Genomic DNA, 17,329 nt, shown 5'->3' on the forward strand with positions numbered 1-17,329 from the left:
GGGAGCCCAGCAACACATGCAGTGACATCAGGAAGCCCTCTGAATGCTCAGAAGAGACCGTCCAAGAGATGTGCACACCTCCCATTGGATGTACGCAGGGACCTAGTTGCACATTTCCCACGAAAGACAGGGAGAGGACGCTGGAGACACTGCGATAAAGGATACACCAACACGCAATGCAGCAAGTGTGATGTTCGCCTTTGCTTTTCAGAGGACAAGAACTGTTTTTGGGACTTTCACAACCAATGAAAGTCAGTCATGAAAAGAAAAAAAAGGAATGGAGAAGTTGCTAGAAAAAGCAAGAGTTTTATCTTGTTTAATATTTTTTTTTATAAATGACTTCATAAAAAATATGACTTATTAATGTTATATACCTTCATGGGGCTAAGTAAGCAATCAAACCTGCAAATGAACCTTTTGTTGTTCTGAATCATTGTTCAGACAATGGGAGTACAAATACAGATATTCTGCTCCCAGCTAAGCCCAATGTTGCAATATTACAACATTTCTCTAAAAACGTACATGAACATTTTTTTTTTTTTTAAACTCTTTAATTTCTGCATCAAAGGCCTTCTACAACATCTGAAAGGTAAATTTTTTTTTTTTTTTTTTTAGGTTTTTCTATATTTGGGTCTTACAGGGTTAAGCACTCTCTCTCAGCTAGGCGTCAGTACGTCGCTGACGTCGTGTCCTAATATAAACTCTGACCTGGAGGAAGTTCTCAGCGCAGACTGACTTGTGCTCTGGTGTCACGGTTTGGAGCTCAAGATGCATACGTTGGTGGCGTTGAGCTTTTCATCAGTAGCTCTTTTAGCCTGTGTAAGCGGTGCTTTCCCCCCACCTTGTGACAGGTAAGCTGAATGACTGTTTTCTTTCCTTTTTAAAATGGTTTTCTATACAAGACTATTGAGATTCCTTCCTGTTGTTGAATTCCTGTTGATGCTAAAAGAAAATTCTGGTTAATGTATGGCTGTAAAACGGATCAGTTAATCAAAAACATGTCTGGAGACACTTTGGATAATTCGAAATCTTTCAATTTTAATTCCCCACCAAAAACCACTTATCTGCTCAGTTTTGAACTCCTGTAATGCTTACAATCTAAAATATTGTAACGCCTCTACTTTTGTTTACTTATGATCTATTTCAATCCAATTTTCTACACACTGATATTCTTCAACAAGAAATTGCACTCTGCTGCCACAAATGTAGGCTGCCGTCTTAGAAGCTTTGAGCTTTTTTTTGCTCTCAACAAAAATGATTGTAAGGTAACATCAGCCTGCTGCTGCTGAACCCCTGGAAGCACGGTTTTTGTAAAGGTTGAATCCACCATCTACTGCTGCCAGTGAGCAGACGTTTTCTCATATTTGTTTTATCTTTAGCATCTATCAAGTTGTCAGCAGACCTTTGCCCTCACCTGCTTATTTTTAGTGACGGTGACATGGTTTTACTGCCTCCCTGCAAGACTCCGTAACAAGATGTCGGTATATTGTACTAATAGGCTACACATGTCCTTTTATCATGTCAGTTTATTAATGAACAACTCCATATATCAATTTCAGTGAAATATACTGCACTGGGCCCATCTTGCACCAGGTACAGAAAGCTAAACTGTTTGACGATGACAAGTACTTTGTTGACATGAAGCTGAGGGAAACTCCAGGTAAGTCAACAAAAACAAAGTCCGGATGGATGGATGGATGGATAGAAAATGTCCCCCCCCTAAGATGTTTGATTGTGTGCAGTGGTGGAATGTAGCTAAGTACATTTACGTAAGTACAAATTTGAAGTATTCAATTGAGTCTTCTTTTCATGCCACTTTCTACTTCTACTCTGCTACATTTTAGAGGGAAATATTCTTTTTCCTCCACTACATTCATCTGACAGCTTTAGTCTCTTTACACATTTATGGTGCGTTCTTTTTGTCTTGTAATCGCGACTAGTAGCTCGAGGGTGACGTCACATCCATGTCGGAAAACGAGTAACCGTGGGTTGTTGCGTTCTTTTTGTCACACAATACTACGAGTCGGAGGAAAGATGGATTTTTGTAACATTTTTAGTAACCTTTAGGATTCTATTCACCCAGTTATTGACATATTACACACATATATTTCACAGTTTGATACATGAAAATTACGTTTTGATTAACATTAACGTTCGGCTACTGCGCTGCTTTCTGCTCAAGGCTCGGCTTAAGCCGTTGTTGTCATATAGCAACCGAGCGTCTCTAGCCAATTTCAGCTGCTCAAGCTACAAAATAACTAATCAGGCGGTATTTAACTCCTAATAAGACTGTAGCGACATGCCTATAGGTAGCAGTATACAGCGCTATGTGTACCACTTCTTCATTTGGTTACAACAAAGACAAAAGTGCTTAAAATTGTAGAAAACCACAATGTTTACTACGTGTGATGCACGACGTAGCCATCTTTGAAAGTGAACTCGGGGTCCTCTGAGTTCAGACGACTTGACGAGTTGTGTATATATACGACCTCGGTGGCGTTCTTTTTGCAACTTCCGGTTCGTAACTGCGGAAAACAACTCGTAAATCGACTTCGTTGGACAAAAAGAACGCACCATAAGATTTGTGCACACACAACGCATCTGTTTTATTATAAATCAAACTAGCCAGCAATATAAGGGCCTACAAGTCCAGCTGAAATGATTACGGTGCGTTCTTTTTGTCCACCGAAGTCGACTTAGGAGTTGTTTTCCGGAGTTACGAACCGGAAGTTGCAAAAACTCAGAACTCTTAATAGGAGTTAAAATACCGCCTGATTAGTTATTTTGTAGATTGTGCAGCTGAAATTGGCTAGAGACGCTCGCAGAAAGCAGAGCAGTAGCCGAATGTTAATCAAAACGTAATTTTCATGTATCAAACTGTGTAATATGTCAATACCTGGGTGAATAGAATCCTAAATGTTACAAAAATCCATCTTTTCTCCGACTCGTAGTATTGTGTGACAAAAAGAACGCAACAACCCACGGTTACTCGTTTTCCGACATGGATGTGACGTCACACTCGAGCTACTAGTCGCGATTACAAGACAAAAAGAACACGCCATTAGACCATTTTTAACACAACTGTTTGGATTCTTTCCACTTTCTAAAAGGGGAGGAGTTTTCAGCATTGAGTACTTTTTACTTTTAATACTTTAAGTACATTTTCCTGATGATACTTGCATACTTTTACTTCAGTGAAGGGTCTGACCACTTCTTCCATCACTGATTACGTGGCTGCTTGTGTTGCTCCCCGTGTCTTTTCCTGCAGACGTTGTTCTGTCCGCATTTCGCAACCTTTCAAATGCATCGCCGAACTCTACCGTCCCGCCTTCCAAACTGCAGGAGTTCCTCAGTACGTACTTTGAGAAACCAGGAACAGAGTTTGAGCCATGGACACCACCAGACTGGCACGACAAGTGAGAAACAGTTATCAGACTCCTGCTGAGATAGCACTGTATATATTCATTTTTTTAAATGTGCTTGGTTGACAATGAGTTGATGTTTATATGCAGGCCCAAGTTCCTGGGAAGAATAGCAGACGGAGAACTACGTAACTGGGCTGGAAAGATCCATCATCTGTGGAAATCTCTCGGCAGAAAGGTGATGGATTAGTACTCATTAGTAGGGTTGCAAAATTCCGGGATGTAATGGGAATAAACTGGATATTTTTAATATTGCTTGTTATAATACTGTTAATCTATAAGAGGGAACTTAAAAAACAAAACTTAAACTTTAAACATCTTGCAGCATAGATCAGTTGAATGTCCTCCCTATATTCGTCAATGACATGCGCACACACACAGTAATCAGCATAGGCTACTACATACTTGCCAACATTTAGTTTTTAAAATATGGGAGTTTTATTTTTTTTTTGGCTTAATACATAACCCATTGCTATTATTAACCTATATGTGTTTATTGTGTAGCCCACTAACCATAGTAAATCAAAATTGGAAGTTTTCCGAAATTCCCCAGCTAAACTTTCCATGGAAAGCAATATTAAAAATATCCAGATTCTTCCCATTAATTCCCATGAAAGTTTCCAAATTGGAAAGTTTCCGCCCCTTTGCAACCCTTCTCATTAGTCCTTGGGCCGAACATAGCCTAACCCTAAATATTTTGGAATCAAATAATCGTTTGTCATTTTTATTTAAGCAAAAATGCAGTTTCAGTTTCTCTAATGTGAATCCTTTCTTAGTCAGTTAATCCACGAGGCTAGCACGCCCCTCCATCCTCCTCAACCCGTCCCCTTTCACTCCCTTCTGTGCTTCCGTGCACTAACCCCCCCCCAACCCCCAAATCCTTCTTGTCAGTTATTGGCTGGAACACTGTTATGTTTGGTGGTGCAGATTGGCGCAGTTTGTTTTTGTTGCAATTTGTGGAGCCTGACCTGTCTACAGAGACCGTGTTTTTTTTTTTTTTTTTTTTTTTTATAAATGTTTGTGTGTTCAGGGGACAGGCAGCTAGCGGATAGTGAGGAGATGTTTGTTGTATGTGACAAAAAAATGTTGTAGCCTAAAAAACGCGTCTCATCGCTTAGACCACCTTTAATCGCAATTTTTTTCTGAGATAATCAACATTTTGAATTTTTAACAGCTCTGATGGTAATCTTCCATGATTAACTCTTACCATAATGTAACCTAACGGCCTTTTATTTTCCGTAGCTGGTGACGTAGCGCTGACGCGTGACATTTTGTTTACCATCACGTACCTTTCTTAATTTCCTCCCCACATTCCGTCCCTCGCTTTGTGTACGCCCGCTAGCTGACATTGTTTGAACGGAGTCTGAATCTGATATGTTTGAATAACGGCGGCCACCTGTGCATTTAATATTTCATGGCTCCCTAATGACGAAACCATTTGTATCGGCCATTAGAGAGCCGTGAGATATTATATAGTATGTGGGCTATGCACTGTTTTTCAGACTTGCGTTGAGAAATAATTTCATAATCGCATGCTTTAAAAAAAAAAAACAGGAACGAAACTAACTGTTTGAGATTAATAAAGGTTTCTGTTTATTTTCATACAATAATTAACATTTTGAATAAAATATACTATACAGTTCTGTCTGGGTCATGGAATTTATTTTATGGGTGCTTGAAAAGTCATGGACATTTTTTTAAATGTCAGTTAAAATGTGCGGGAACCTTGAATTGGGTTTTAGGAAATCATTATTCACCATCTTCTGGTGATTTATTTCTAGGCCAAACGATTAGTTGAGACATAATTCAGGCTAATCGGTGATTAAAATAATGGTTAGTTGCAGCCCTGAAGCATCCACGTCCAAAGATTTCAAATAACTGATTTCTCTTCCAGATGGTCAGCGGTGTTAAAGATCACCCAGAGCTCTACTCGCAGATATACAGCCCACATCCTGTCGTCGTGCCGGGGGGGCGCTTCAGGGAACTCTACTACTGGTGAGTGAACGGTGGAGCCTGTCTCTCAGCTGTCTGTCTGAGAGGGAAGTCTCAGCAGGTAAGAGCGAGCACCGGTGGGTGCCACGTGTGCAGACAGTGACGTGAGCCGCTCTGTGCCCAACAGGGACTCCTACTGGGTCATCAACGGGCTCCTGCTGTCAGAGATGACAGACACGGCCCACGGGATGATTCAGAACTTCCTCTACCTCGTAAACAGGTAAGCCTTAAAGCACCTTTCATCTTTCATAGCACACAGTGGTGGACAAAGTATTCAGATCCTTTTACTTCAGTTAAAGTACTAATACCACACTGTAAAATTACTCAGTTACAAGTCAAAATCCTGCTTTGAAAACATTAGAGTATTTAAAGGAAAATTGTACTTAAAGTACTCGATGCAGAAAGATCTTCCCATTTTAGAAAGTGTAAAGGATCCAAACAGTTGTGTGTTTAATGGTCTAATCATTTCAGCTGGACTTGTAGGCCCTTTATAGTGTTGGCTGGTTTCATTTATAATAAAACATCAGATTTTATAAGCTACATGTGTTTTGTGTGCAAAACTCTTAATGTGTAAAGTAACTAAAGCTGTCAGATGAATGTAGTGGAGTAAAAAATACAACATTTCTCTCTGAAATGTAGTGAAGTAGAAAGTGGCATGAAAAGACTCAAGTACCTCAACATTTGGACTTAAGTACAGTACTTGATTAAATATACTTAGTTACATTCCACTACTGCATAGCACAAATCAAAAGTCCAGCTCGCCGCAGGTAGTGTTCTCATTTTGAATAATAAGTCGTACACTTCTCGGGATTTCAAGATTTGTGGAATGAAAGATCTTTTTTCCAATCACTCCCTCTGCAGATATGGCTTCATTCCAAATGGTGGGCGGATTTACTATGAAAGGCGCAGTCAGCCTCCATTCCTCACTCTAATGGTGGAGAGCTACTATCAAGCAACCAAGGATAAAGAGTTCCTCAGGTGATATTTAGGCCGGAGCTGATGTCCTGCCAGACACATTATCATTCTTCAGCTGCCTCGCTTCTCTTCCAGAATAGACACAAAAAAAAAGTGCCTATTAAACATTAAAACCTCAGTGCTCGTGTCTGTCAGGGCCTCCGGTGTTTAGTTTTCCCTAAAATACTCTATTAGAATGTGACACGCCAACTCTTGTGTGTAATGATATTAAGGACGGTGAAAGGTAGTGTGAATTAAAACATTGCTCCCTGCTGTCTGTACAAACTTGCATGGTTTAAGAGCAGCGTTACCAGCTCTGGAGCAGGAGTACCAATTCTGGATGCAGAACCGTTCTGTGGCCGTGGAAGTAAACGGGGCAGAACATGTACTGAACCGGTATCACGTGCAGGTGGGCTTGCCCAGGTACGTCTGAAATAAATCTAGTGAATAATACAAACCCATTTGAGGTATGTGGGTGTTGTAGGGTGTTCCTTCACCCACACTAACCGTGTCTTTTGCTCTTTCTAGGCCTGAATCCTACACAGATGACTTGGAATTAGCTGAAGGACTCACTGATGGTAATGGCTTATTAGTGCTCATAGTCTTGGTGGTTGAATGAGTCCCTCTTCATGAGCAGAAGTAATATTACCCTGTTATGGTCATTTTATTCCATGAGAAAGTGAGAGGGGGAAAAAAAAAGAGAATGCTGTGTGGTGCTCTGTCCTGGCTTTGACTGTACTGTAGTTTATAATTGCTCCTCAACAGAAAAGTGGAATATATTGCCCTCCATGCAAGGGTCATCTGTGCAAAACAAACGTGCTCTGAAAACCTCATTAGCATCTTTTAATTAATACATGCAGTATGTTGAAGACATTTCTTTTTCATATTGCTGCCTAACACACATTTTAGGAAATACTGTTGTTGTTGTTGTTGTTGTTTGGCAGAATCTTTCTGCTAGCGAAATGTTTGCTTAGACGTTGCGGAATGGATTCATATTTTTTAATAACAAAAAGTCAGGGCCATGAAGTTATGTCCTCTTTGGAAGAGACGTTTAGTTTTCTGTCTCTAAAGCGTTGGAAAAAAAGTTGCCAACAAAACAAAGTATTCAGAGGCTGCATCGGTCACGTTAAATGGCCGCCCACCAAGAGTCTGGTTCTGTCTGAAGTTTCTGCCTGTTTTAAAGGAAGTTTTTTTTTTTTTTTTTTTTTTTTTCCTGCCAGCTGTTGCACCAAATACATGCTCCTTTTGGGGGGGGGGGGATTATAGAGTGTGGTCTAGACCTGCTTTATCCGAAGTGTCCTGTGATAACGTCTGTTATGATTTGACACTAAAAAATAAAATGGAATTGCATATGTCACATCCACATCTAGTTAACAAACAACACATACATGAATATACGTACCGCATTTGAAATGCTGATTTGTTTTTTCTGCCTCAGACCGTAAGGAGCAGCTGTGGATGGATCTGAAAGCGGGCGCAGAGTCTGGGTGGGACTTCACATCCCGCTGGTATACGGACGCCGACGGCCACAACAACGGCACCCTCAGGGAGACCAGTACCAGCCAGATCCTGCCTGCTGACCTCAACGCTCTCCTGTGCCTCAACGAGAAGACTCTCACTTCATTTCACAGGATACTGGGTGAGCAGCCTTTTGGTCTAAATCCACAACCTTCCACTTCCCGGGATTGCTCCGTTGCCGCCAGATATTTTGCCGGATGTCCCTCTTTTCCATTGGATGTCCGTTACCTTCCGCCTTCTTTGTGTTGGCGTTCTAAACTCCGGTGGATTTCTGAGGACTATGGTTAACTGCTCCTCAGATCTCTGCAGGGTAAATCCAGACAGCTAGCTAGACTATCTGTTCAATCTGAGTTTTCTGTTGCACGACTAAAACAACTTTTGAACGTACACATGTTCCACCAAAACAAGTTCCTTCCCGAGGCTATTATGCAGAGGCACCGTCATTGTGTCTGGTGATTTGCACCGCCCAAGACGATTGATTGGTTTAAAGAAATGCCATTAAACCAGAGCACGTTTTTCTCCCATCTCGGAATGTTGTGTTGACTAGCCAGACCTTCCTCCGCAGCGCTGTGGAGGAAGGTCTGCGAGACTAGCAGCCTTTGAACTTACTTTGGCCTGCAGTGGTGGGAAGTAACGAAGTACATTTATTCAAGTCCAAATTTGAGGTACTTGCACTTTACGTCATTTTAATTTTTATGCAAGTTTCTGCTTCTACTTCTACATTTCAGAGAGAAATATTCTACTTTTTTACTCCACTACATTCATCGGACAGCTTTAGTCACTAGTTACTTTACACATTAAGATGTTTGTACACAAAACACATGTAGCTTATAAAATCTGATGTTTTATTATAAATGAAACTAGGCAACAATATAAGGGCCTACAAGTCCAGTTGAAATGATTAGACCATTAAACACACAACTGTTTGGATCCTACACTTTCTAAAATGGGAGGATGTTTCTACATTGAGTACTTTAACTTTGAATACTTTAAGTACATTTTCCTGATGATACGAACATAATTTTACTTAAGTTACATTTTTAATGCAGGACTTTTACCACTGTGAGTCTGCACACTGCTTTTAGCTCCTAGCTGCTGTTACGTAACGTGTGTTTCTGGCCAGGTGACATTGACTCTGCTGCCCTGTATGAGCAGACTGCAGCCCGCCGGCTGGAGGCCATAGAGTCTGTGCTGTGGGATGCGGAGAGGGGAGCCTGGTTCGACTACAACCTGGTGACGCACTCCAAACACTTTGAGTTTTACCCCTCCAACCTGGCACCTCTGTGGGCACAGTGCTATTCTCGGCCTGAGATGGCAGAGAAGGCAGTACAGTATCTGAAGGTTGGTGGGCATTCTAGGCTTCATTGTGGTCTCATTTTACAAATAAATGTGGAAGAATAGATCATTTAGTTTATTTAAAGGGTAATTTCATCAACATTACAAAAGATGCATATTCTCCCCCCACTAACCACTGTCAACAAGGACTGTTTGTGTGTGTTGTGTGGACTAGCCAGACCCTCCTCCGCAGCGCTGTGGTGGAAGGTCTGGTTATGCAAGACTACCTTGACCCTAAACTACTAAATGGTTCTAAGATATTTATTCCATCAGTCTAACATTGGTTAAACCCTACAATACATAGAGTATTTGGCAAGTGGAAATAAACAGTACAATTTAAACGGATTTCAGAATAGAAAAAATACTAGTTTAGAATTGCTCAGCTGTTAAGGGTATTCAAGCTTGAACTTATTTTTAGTAGTCTACATTATATTGAAAGGTGTCTTTGACCTCCTTATTTCCATACGTGATTGGGCCAGAACATTAGAAACCCCTCTGAATATAATGCAGTGCAACACCACATAATAATAAAGTGACCCCTGGGTGTATGTATTTATTTGTGTGAAAGAATCCTGTATTAATCCTGTTAAAGGCACACATCTGCCCAGTATGACTCATCTCTTCTTCAGTTCCAGCAGAGAGCTAATGAGCTGTTAAGCAGCCGCACATTAAACACACAAACATACCTGCAGATGTCATTTCCCTCTGGTTAAATACTGCTGTGGTCTTTAGTCTTCAATACCACTAACAGCACAATGTCTGAAAAGGGACACACACACCTGACATTTTGGACTACAAAAAAGGAATGACTAAATACATATACATACGCCATCCCTAGTCACTACACTATGCATTAACCTTCATCCTGGACTTTACATCTGCCCATTCCACATACTATATATTATTAGCATATTCTGCACTTAACCCATTCAGCCTCTTTTTTTCTTATGCAACAGTTATTTTGTATGTATATATTTGTTTTCTTTCTTTATTGTTTATTTTATAATTCTGTCTATGTTTGCAGCATTCACCGCAGCAAATTCCACGCAAGTGTACTCATTGTGGCAATTAACCTTTTTCTGATTCTGATTTTCAGTTGGACTTTAAACATTTTTGCTGAAATGCTTCTTGACAGTTGTTGAGGGAGGAGAGATTGTTGTGGTGTGCGTTTTTTTTTATTTATTTATTTTTTTTATTTCCCCGCCACCATTTTGAGCCATGAATCCTCCCTCTGCTCAGAAGCTAGTAGGATGTGCTTTGTGAACGGTGCTTCATTTGCTCCAGCAGATGGCACTCACACACTGCACTGGTCTAACCCATGCATGCTCTGATGGTTGCTGCTTTTCCTTTGTGTACAGGGGAGCGGTGCTCTCCAGTTCCCCAACGGAGTCCCAACGTCGCTGAGAGACTCTGGGCAGCAGTGGGACTATCCCAACGCCTGGCCTCCTCTGCAACACATGCTCATCCGTGGTAGGCGGCAATACGTTGATCTGACACTGAAGTGCTTGAAACCTGTACTGATGACATGCAGTGGTGGACTGTAACTAAGTACATTTACTCAAGTACTGTACTGAAGTACAAATGTTGAGGTACTTGTACAGTTCTTGAGTCTTTACTTTTCATGCTGCTTTCTACTTCTACTCGGCTACATTTCAGAGAGAAATATTCTACTTTTTACTCCACTACATTCATCTGACAGCTTTAGTTACTAGGGCTGGGCAATATATTGATATTATATCTATATTGTGATATGAGACTAGATATCGTCTTAGATTTTGGATATCGTCATATCTTGATATGACATAAGTGGTGTCTTTTCCTGGTTTTAAAGGCTGCATTACAGTAAAGTTATTACTTACCAGACTCTTCTAGCTGTTCTATTATTTGCCTTTTCCCCACTTAGACATTATGTCCACATTACTGATGATTATTTATCTAAAATCTACGTGTGAAGATATTTTGTTAAAGCCCCAATTCTCAACCCTAGAATATTGCTGCAATATCGATATCGAGGTATTTGGTCAAGAATATCGTGAGATCTGATTTTCTCCCTATCGCCCAGCCCTACTAGTTACTTTACACATTAAGATTTCTGCACACAAAACACATGTAGTTTATAAAATCGGATGTTTTATTATGTAAATCAAACTAGCCAACAATATAAGGGCCTACAAGTCTAGCTGAAATGATTAGACCATTAAACACACAACTGTCTGGATCCTTTACACTTTCTAAAATGGGAGGATGTTTCTACATTGAGTACTTTTAATACTTGAAGTACATTTTCCTGATGATACTTACATACTTTTACTTAAGTAACATTTTCAATGCAGGACTTCTACTTGTAACAGACTATTTTGACAGTGTGATATTAGTACTTGAATACTTCTTCGACCAATGATGACATGTTGTTCTAGCCTGGATGCCAGCCGAACTTAGCCCCGCTAAACATTTGAGGTCGGGAAATTCGGTCTGGACTTGATCAGTTGTGTGTGTGTGTGTGTGTGTGTGTGTGTGTGTGTGTGTGTGTATATGTATATATGTAAGGAGATAACATGGGCACAGGCTAATAATTGCTAACTAAAATGCTAGTTAACATTAGTAATTAAACCTAAACAGCTCATGTAAGTCAAAACTGCCTGCGAGCTTCTCCTGTACTATACGGTAATTCCTCTACTGTGCGACAGTAAGTCACGTGGTTATGACACAATCGGTAGCCTATTTTTACAAAAACGTCTGCTACGGAGCCGTAACATGAGGTACAAGGTAATGGAGCCTTTTATACATTGTTTCTTTAGAAATAAACAATGGACAAATAGTCTTTAAACGCTTCAGATGTAAAGTTATTCACTGTCAAAATGAATGGCAGTCGATGGAATGCTAACGGGAGGTGATATTTTTGTAGCATCAAAATGGCGCCATAGGAGGTTGGAGTTTTGAAGCGAAGCTTACCCCCTTGGTTGACAGTTGAGTTAAGTTCCGTTGCTCTGATTGGTTGTAGGTCTATCCAATTGAGCGCAGAGGCATTTTCTTTCCTGGTTCGGTTTAAACACGCCCCATAATCACAGCCCAATGGAGCAGTATCCGACTCATATTCTGACTAGAATCTGACAATGACGACATTGTTGTAGGGTAGTGCTTGATTTCTTTTTGCCCTGGCTTTGTACTCCAGCACATGGATTCAAAATTAAACCAAGCAGGTTAAACTATGCTCACCTTCAGGTTTCATATGAGGCGGTTTACATCCATGCCTGGTTCTCTGTGGAGTTTCCTTTTAAAAAAAGTGTGTGAGTGTTACTCACCAACATGCATTGTGTGTATCCTTGAGGTATCCCCCCCCCCCTCCGTAAACATTTGCAAAGCCAATTTTCTGAAAGTTGTCGTTATCCACATTTGCTTATAAAAGTCTTCTTCCCTGTCTTCCTGCCTTAACTGGCACATTGCTGCATTTCTTAGCGTGTTACCGCCACCTGGTTATCAGTGGAATAGTGTGACACACTTTTCAGGAAAGTGTAAGGCTGCAACTAACGATTATTTTCATTGTCAATTCATCTATTGATATAATTTTCTTGGACCGATTAGTTTGGTCTATAAAATATGGATCAGGGGGTGGCCTCTAGCTCACCCAGTAAGAGCGTTCGCCCCATATAGGTGGAGTCCTTTGCAGTGGCGCAGGTTCAAATCTGACCTGCTGCCCTTTCATGTGTCATCCACCATCTCTATCCCCCTTTAATGTGGATCAGTGTTTCTTAATCCCAACAGGATGTCCTCAAATTTCCTGTTTTGTCCACAACTCAAAGATATTCAGTTTACTGTCAGAGGAGAGAGGAAACTAGAAAATATTCACATTTAAGAAGCTGGAATCATAGAAATGTTACTGTTATTCATAAGAAATGACTAGCCTATTATGAAAATAGTTTAATAGTTAACAACGAATCGATTAATCTTTGCAACTCTAGGGAAATGTATCCCATCTGTGTGCACATCGGTGTCCTTGTGCGTGTAGACAGTACAAACAAAACAGGGACCCAATTGTAAAAACATTGCTCCATAATGCAACCCGTGGTCAAAGACTTCACACGACACCTGTTAAAGGCTACAGAAAGTCATTTCATTTCATATTTGGCTTGAGACCGAACCACCCACAGAGATCAGCAGTCACTTGTTATATCGTCTCTGGCGATGCTCTGACGACATTTTTGTCGTAGTCTTGTCTGTGTGACACATGATCAGAGAGGGACTGATTTTTGGCCTTAAGTCTGTATGATTAGAATCACTGCCCTGCTGAATCTTTCTAAAACTGCGGGACTATGTATAACCTCTTTCTTAGGTTTGTTTAAGGCCGGCTGCACACTGGCTGCGTGGCGTGACCATGTCAGCTGCGTGGCTTGAGCCGCGCTGACAACGCGTGCATGCTAGAAATAGGACTGACGCCTATTTTTCAGATAGATAGATAGATAGATAGATATACTTTATTTATCAACAAGGGGAAATTCAAATTCAATTTTCACGCGACAAGCAAGCGTGTTGGTTTCCAGGCAAAATAGAATTTAATAAATAACATTTTGATGTTTGAACGTCTCTAGGTTTTGACAGAAATGCAGTTAGAAATGTAACTTCAAAAGATAAATAATTATCGATATTCAAATATTGCACCTGTCGATACAGAACAAAATATTCTGTAGCCTATTTTGCAGTCAATACTGCTGACGTTGTCTTTGCTGTAATCAAATCAGTATATATTTCTGTTTAACAGGAAGTATGCCACTGCTTGAGTGCAGTAAATCAATGGGAAACATACATTTGTACAGACAAGGCTAACAGCAGCGCCGCGTCGGACACGTTTCTGATGTGAAAAGACACAGAAAACGCCACGCAACTGACACTCAACAGAATCGCCACGCAGCCAGTGTGTAGCCGGCCTAACGATAGAAATTGTCTCGAATTTTCAGGTTTGTCCAAACTACCTTCAGAGGATGCAAAACAACTAGCATTTGATTTAGCCCAGCGTTGGATCAAGACAAACTGGTTGGCATACACGAAATATGAAGCCATGTTTGAGAAGGTGGGTCTTTTTAAAGGTTCCAGTATGTCACAGCTTGTTGTTGCACAGCGATAACCCAGCTGGCTCAGATTGAGTAATCTTCCTCCTCCTCACAGTATGACGTCAACGGCGATGGCAAACCTGGTGCTGGAGGAGAATACCAAGTTCAGGTATTTCCTTTCATGTGTTGGTGACAAACAAATGTGCTTATAGAGCCAATCATAATGTGAGTTTACAATAACTTTGGGTGGAAAAATCCGGTGTCCCGTACATACAGTTTGATGCATGCATGTTTGATGCTTTCATAAGTCAACACAGGGGTGTCGGACTGGGGGGTGGAAATGGGACGGAGTACCCGGGGCCCAAAAAGATGCTAGAATGAATAGATGTGGATCTGGGGAGGGGCCCGTAGAGAATGCCTTTCTACAGGGCCCAGAATTTTGTGCTACGCCCCTTTGTCAACACTGTGACTTATGTTAGCTTGGAGAGCTAATTTACCTGTTGGGGCCACACACTGAAGAACATGACACCAGCCAAACTAGCAGTCAGTTTGTAACATTAGATTTGGTTTATCAAAGACGCTAGCAAAGCAACACAGGACAGAAAATAAGCACGGCAGAGACGACCGATGGGTCTGACCTATCTTTTAAATGTTTAGTTACGGCTGAAAATGACAACACAAACAAGTTTGCTGATTTCACGCATCTCCAAAAACAAATCCCCTGCCATATGTCTATGGGATGGGATTTTTGTGTAAGCGACGTCAGTGATTCGGTCTATAGTTTTTTAATTTCATGCAGAGCCCTGTCAATTCTCTCAACCTCACTTCTGCTTCTTAAAGGTACACTGTGTAGGACTTTCTCCCATCTAGCAGTGAAATTGTATTTTGCATTCAAACGAACAATGCTCTCTAGCGCCTCACTTTTTCAAATGTGTGCTGCAACTAAGGTACTTCGCTTTTTTTTTGACGAGGATTCCTTGTCCCGTGGCTCGCCTGCATCAGCATGATCCTCCATTATGAACTAAAAGGCAATGCAGGCTTTCAAATTTGCCGGGGCGGTGACAAGCGCCTCTCACTGATCTCCTCCTCCGTTTCAGCTGGTTTCAGTCACGTGACGGAAACGCGTCATGGATTAGCTAGACAGGTCGGCTAGTGCTTTATGTCCCGCTCAGCGATTTCTAGTTTTTCAAAATGGCGGAAAGACATGGAAGCCTCCTTCGGACTTGCCCGTCCAATGTAAATACAGATAAGACATTCTTTGCTCACGAGGATAAGTCAGGTCATTTTACACCAATGAGGACATATTTATGAATGAAGACATTGGTTTTAGCTAATAAAATACTTAAAACACGACAGTGTACCTTTAACTTGGACACATCTGCATGCGCATGTACACATACTCTCGCTCCTCCTCACTTCTGTGTCATCCATCTTATTTTTTGTGTATAATGTTCTACCCTGTTGGTACTTGTTGTCGTCTACTTTTCAGTTTAGTATTACTTTATTTCCATCAGCACTAATGAACCATTGGTTTTAATTCTTAGCGGTGTTGGCATCACTGCTTTTTTGCTGCTTTGCTAAAGTGTGCCGTAAAAAGGAAAACGTCACTTATGCTCGGCCGTGTTGCCCTGTCTGTAGCTGGGTTTTGGCTGGACCAACGGTGTGGCCTTGCAGCTCCTGGACCAGTATGGGCCGAGACTCGTCTCGGGAAGCAGACGAGTGTCTCCGGGCCTCCTGCTGCCTCTGGTCCTCTCAGCCACTCTCAGGCTCCAGTGAATCCCAGGTGACAGAAGAGCCTGACTGGAGGTTGGCTTTTATTATTCCTGCTCTCACTGCACTGCATCTCTCCTGTCCATAGGCCTGTAACTAGTATTACAAAATGGTCTAGTTGCCAATTTGTTTTACATAATCATCTTTGTTTTACCGTGATTAACTGCTAAAATTAGCTACGGTCTTAAGGCGTATGACTGCTAATTTTAGATTTTGTTTAGATATGCCAAAGTGTAATTATATAAGTGATTATTGGTTGGACTGTGTATTTGTATTATTTCAATTAAGTTGTTAGCACATGATCCTATACACGTGATACAGTTTTTTTTTTTTTTTTTTTTATGAAAATAGTGTGGTTTACCTCATAGACTGTACCTGTGTTATTACATTATCTGGGTCACATGACAGTCATATAACCAAAATATGTATTCTGGGATTCATTAAATTTTATTTGTTTAAAAAAAGTAGAAAAAAAATTATATATATAAATTTGACTTCAAGACAATTATGTTGTTAATCGCAATTATTTCTGAGACAATTAATTGCACGGCAAAATTTGACATTGTTAAAGCTCTGCCTTTCCACTGACCGCCCCCCCCCCCACACACACACACACACACACACACACACTCACTAAAAATTAGACTAAATTGTGCATATTTGAACGAGATTTGATATTTTTCGAAATCGAATATGATCCGGATCACTTTAATTTGTAGAGGGAACATGATATGGTTGATCATAAACTAAGAATTCCTTTGATGAATATTTCAGTATTTATCCTGGGGGGTAAATGATCTCTGGCGATATGAGAAGTTGCAGATGATGTCTGCACTTCTGGACTCTCTCCGGTAATACAGGCTGTTAGTGCTTGCTGCTGCTTGGATTACAGCATTGACGGATATCCAACTGGCGTTACTTATTCACCTAATTTGATTATAAACATATTGCTGTACTGCAGATGAACTCACTCTGAGGCCTTCCATCTGCATGCAAACTGAAGTTGGAATGTAAACGAGCTCATGTGAGAAATCAAATGTGACGCGACTGCATGAATGATGTTTAAACCATAGCGGTCTTTATTATATTTGACTCCTGGACACTTTTTATTCCATTGTATTTCAGATTACAGTGCTGGCATAATAATCACATGTTAAATATAGCGATGAATTCCCACACGCTGTCAGCACTAAGTTTATTTAAAATGCGATATTTTGGTCATATTCCTCATATTACAGTCTATGACCGAAACGTTTTAATAAACTTAGTGCGGACTGTGTGCGGCAATTCATT

The 17,329-nt window shown here is 40.7% G+C and overlaps 1 protein-coding gene across 1 annotated transcript; it reads left to right on the forward strand.

Annotated features, from left to right (window-relative positions):
• Positions 1–691: 691 nt before the first annotated feature.
• On the forward strand, positions 692–16,541 carry treh (trehalase (brush-border membrane glycoprotein)). Its single transcript, XM_028573322.1, has 15 exons — positions 692–851; positions 1,560–1,660; positions 3,269–3,416; positions 3,513–3,600; positions 5,317–5,417; positions 5,542–5,634; positions 6,276–6,392; positions 6,669–6,791; positions 6,897–6,946; positions 7,807–8,007; positions 9,010–9,227; positions 10,580–10,691; positions 14,174–14,286; positions 14,382–14,435; positions 15,905–16,541. Exons 1-15 carry the CDS (start codon positions 769–771, stop codon positions 16,040–16,042), a joined length of 1,740 nt encoding a protein of 579 aa, XP_028429123.1. The 5' UTR covers positions 692–768; the 3' UTR covers positions 16,043–16,541.
• The last annotated feature ends 788 nt before the right edge of the window (positions 16,542–17,329 follow it).

This window comes from Perca flavescens, chromosome 3 (assembly GCF_004354835.1).
Source record: "Perca flavescens isolate YP-PL-M2 chromosome 3, PFLA_1.0, whole genome shotgun sequence".
In the NCBI taxonomy this organism is placed as follows: Eukaryota; Metazoa; Chordata; class Actinopteri; order Perciformes; family Percidae; genus Perca; species Perca flavescens.

Bases quoted from the DNA above. Each gene is read 5' to 3' on its own strand.
- treh (XM_028573322.1), top strand. From the start codon at position 769: ATGCATACGTTGGTGGCGTTGAGCTTTTCATCAGTAGCTCTTTTAGCC. The intron at 5,418-5,541 runs GTGAGTGAACGG...TGTGCCCAACAG, and splicing joins TTCAGGGAACTCTACTACTG to GGACTCCTACTGGGTCATCA. The intron at 5,635-6,275 runs GTAAGCCTTAAA...CTCCCTCTGCAG, and splicing joins TTCCTCTACCTCGTAAACAG to ATATGGCTTCATTCCAAATG.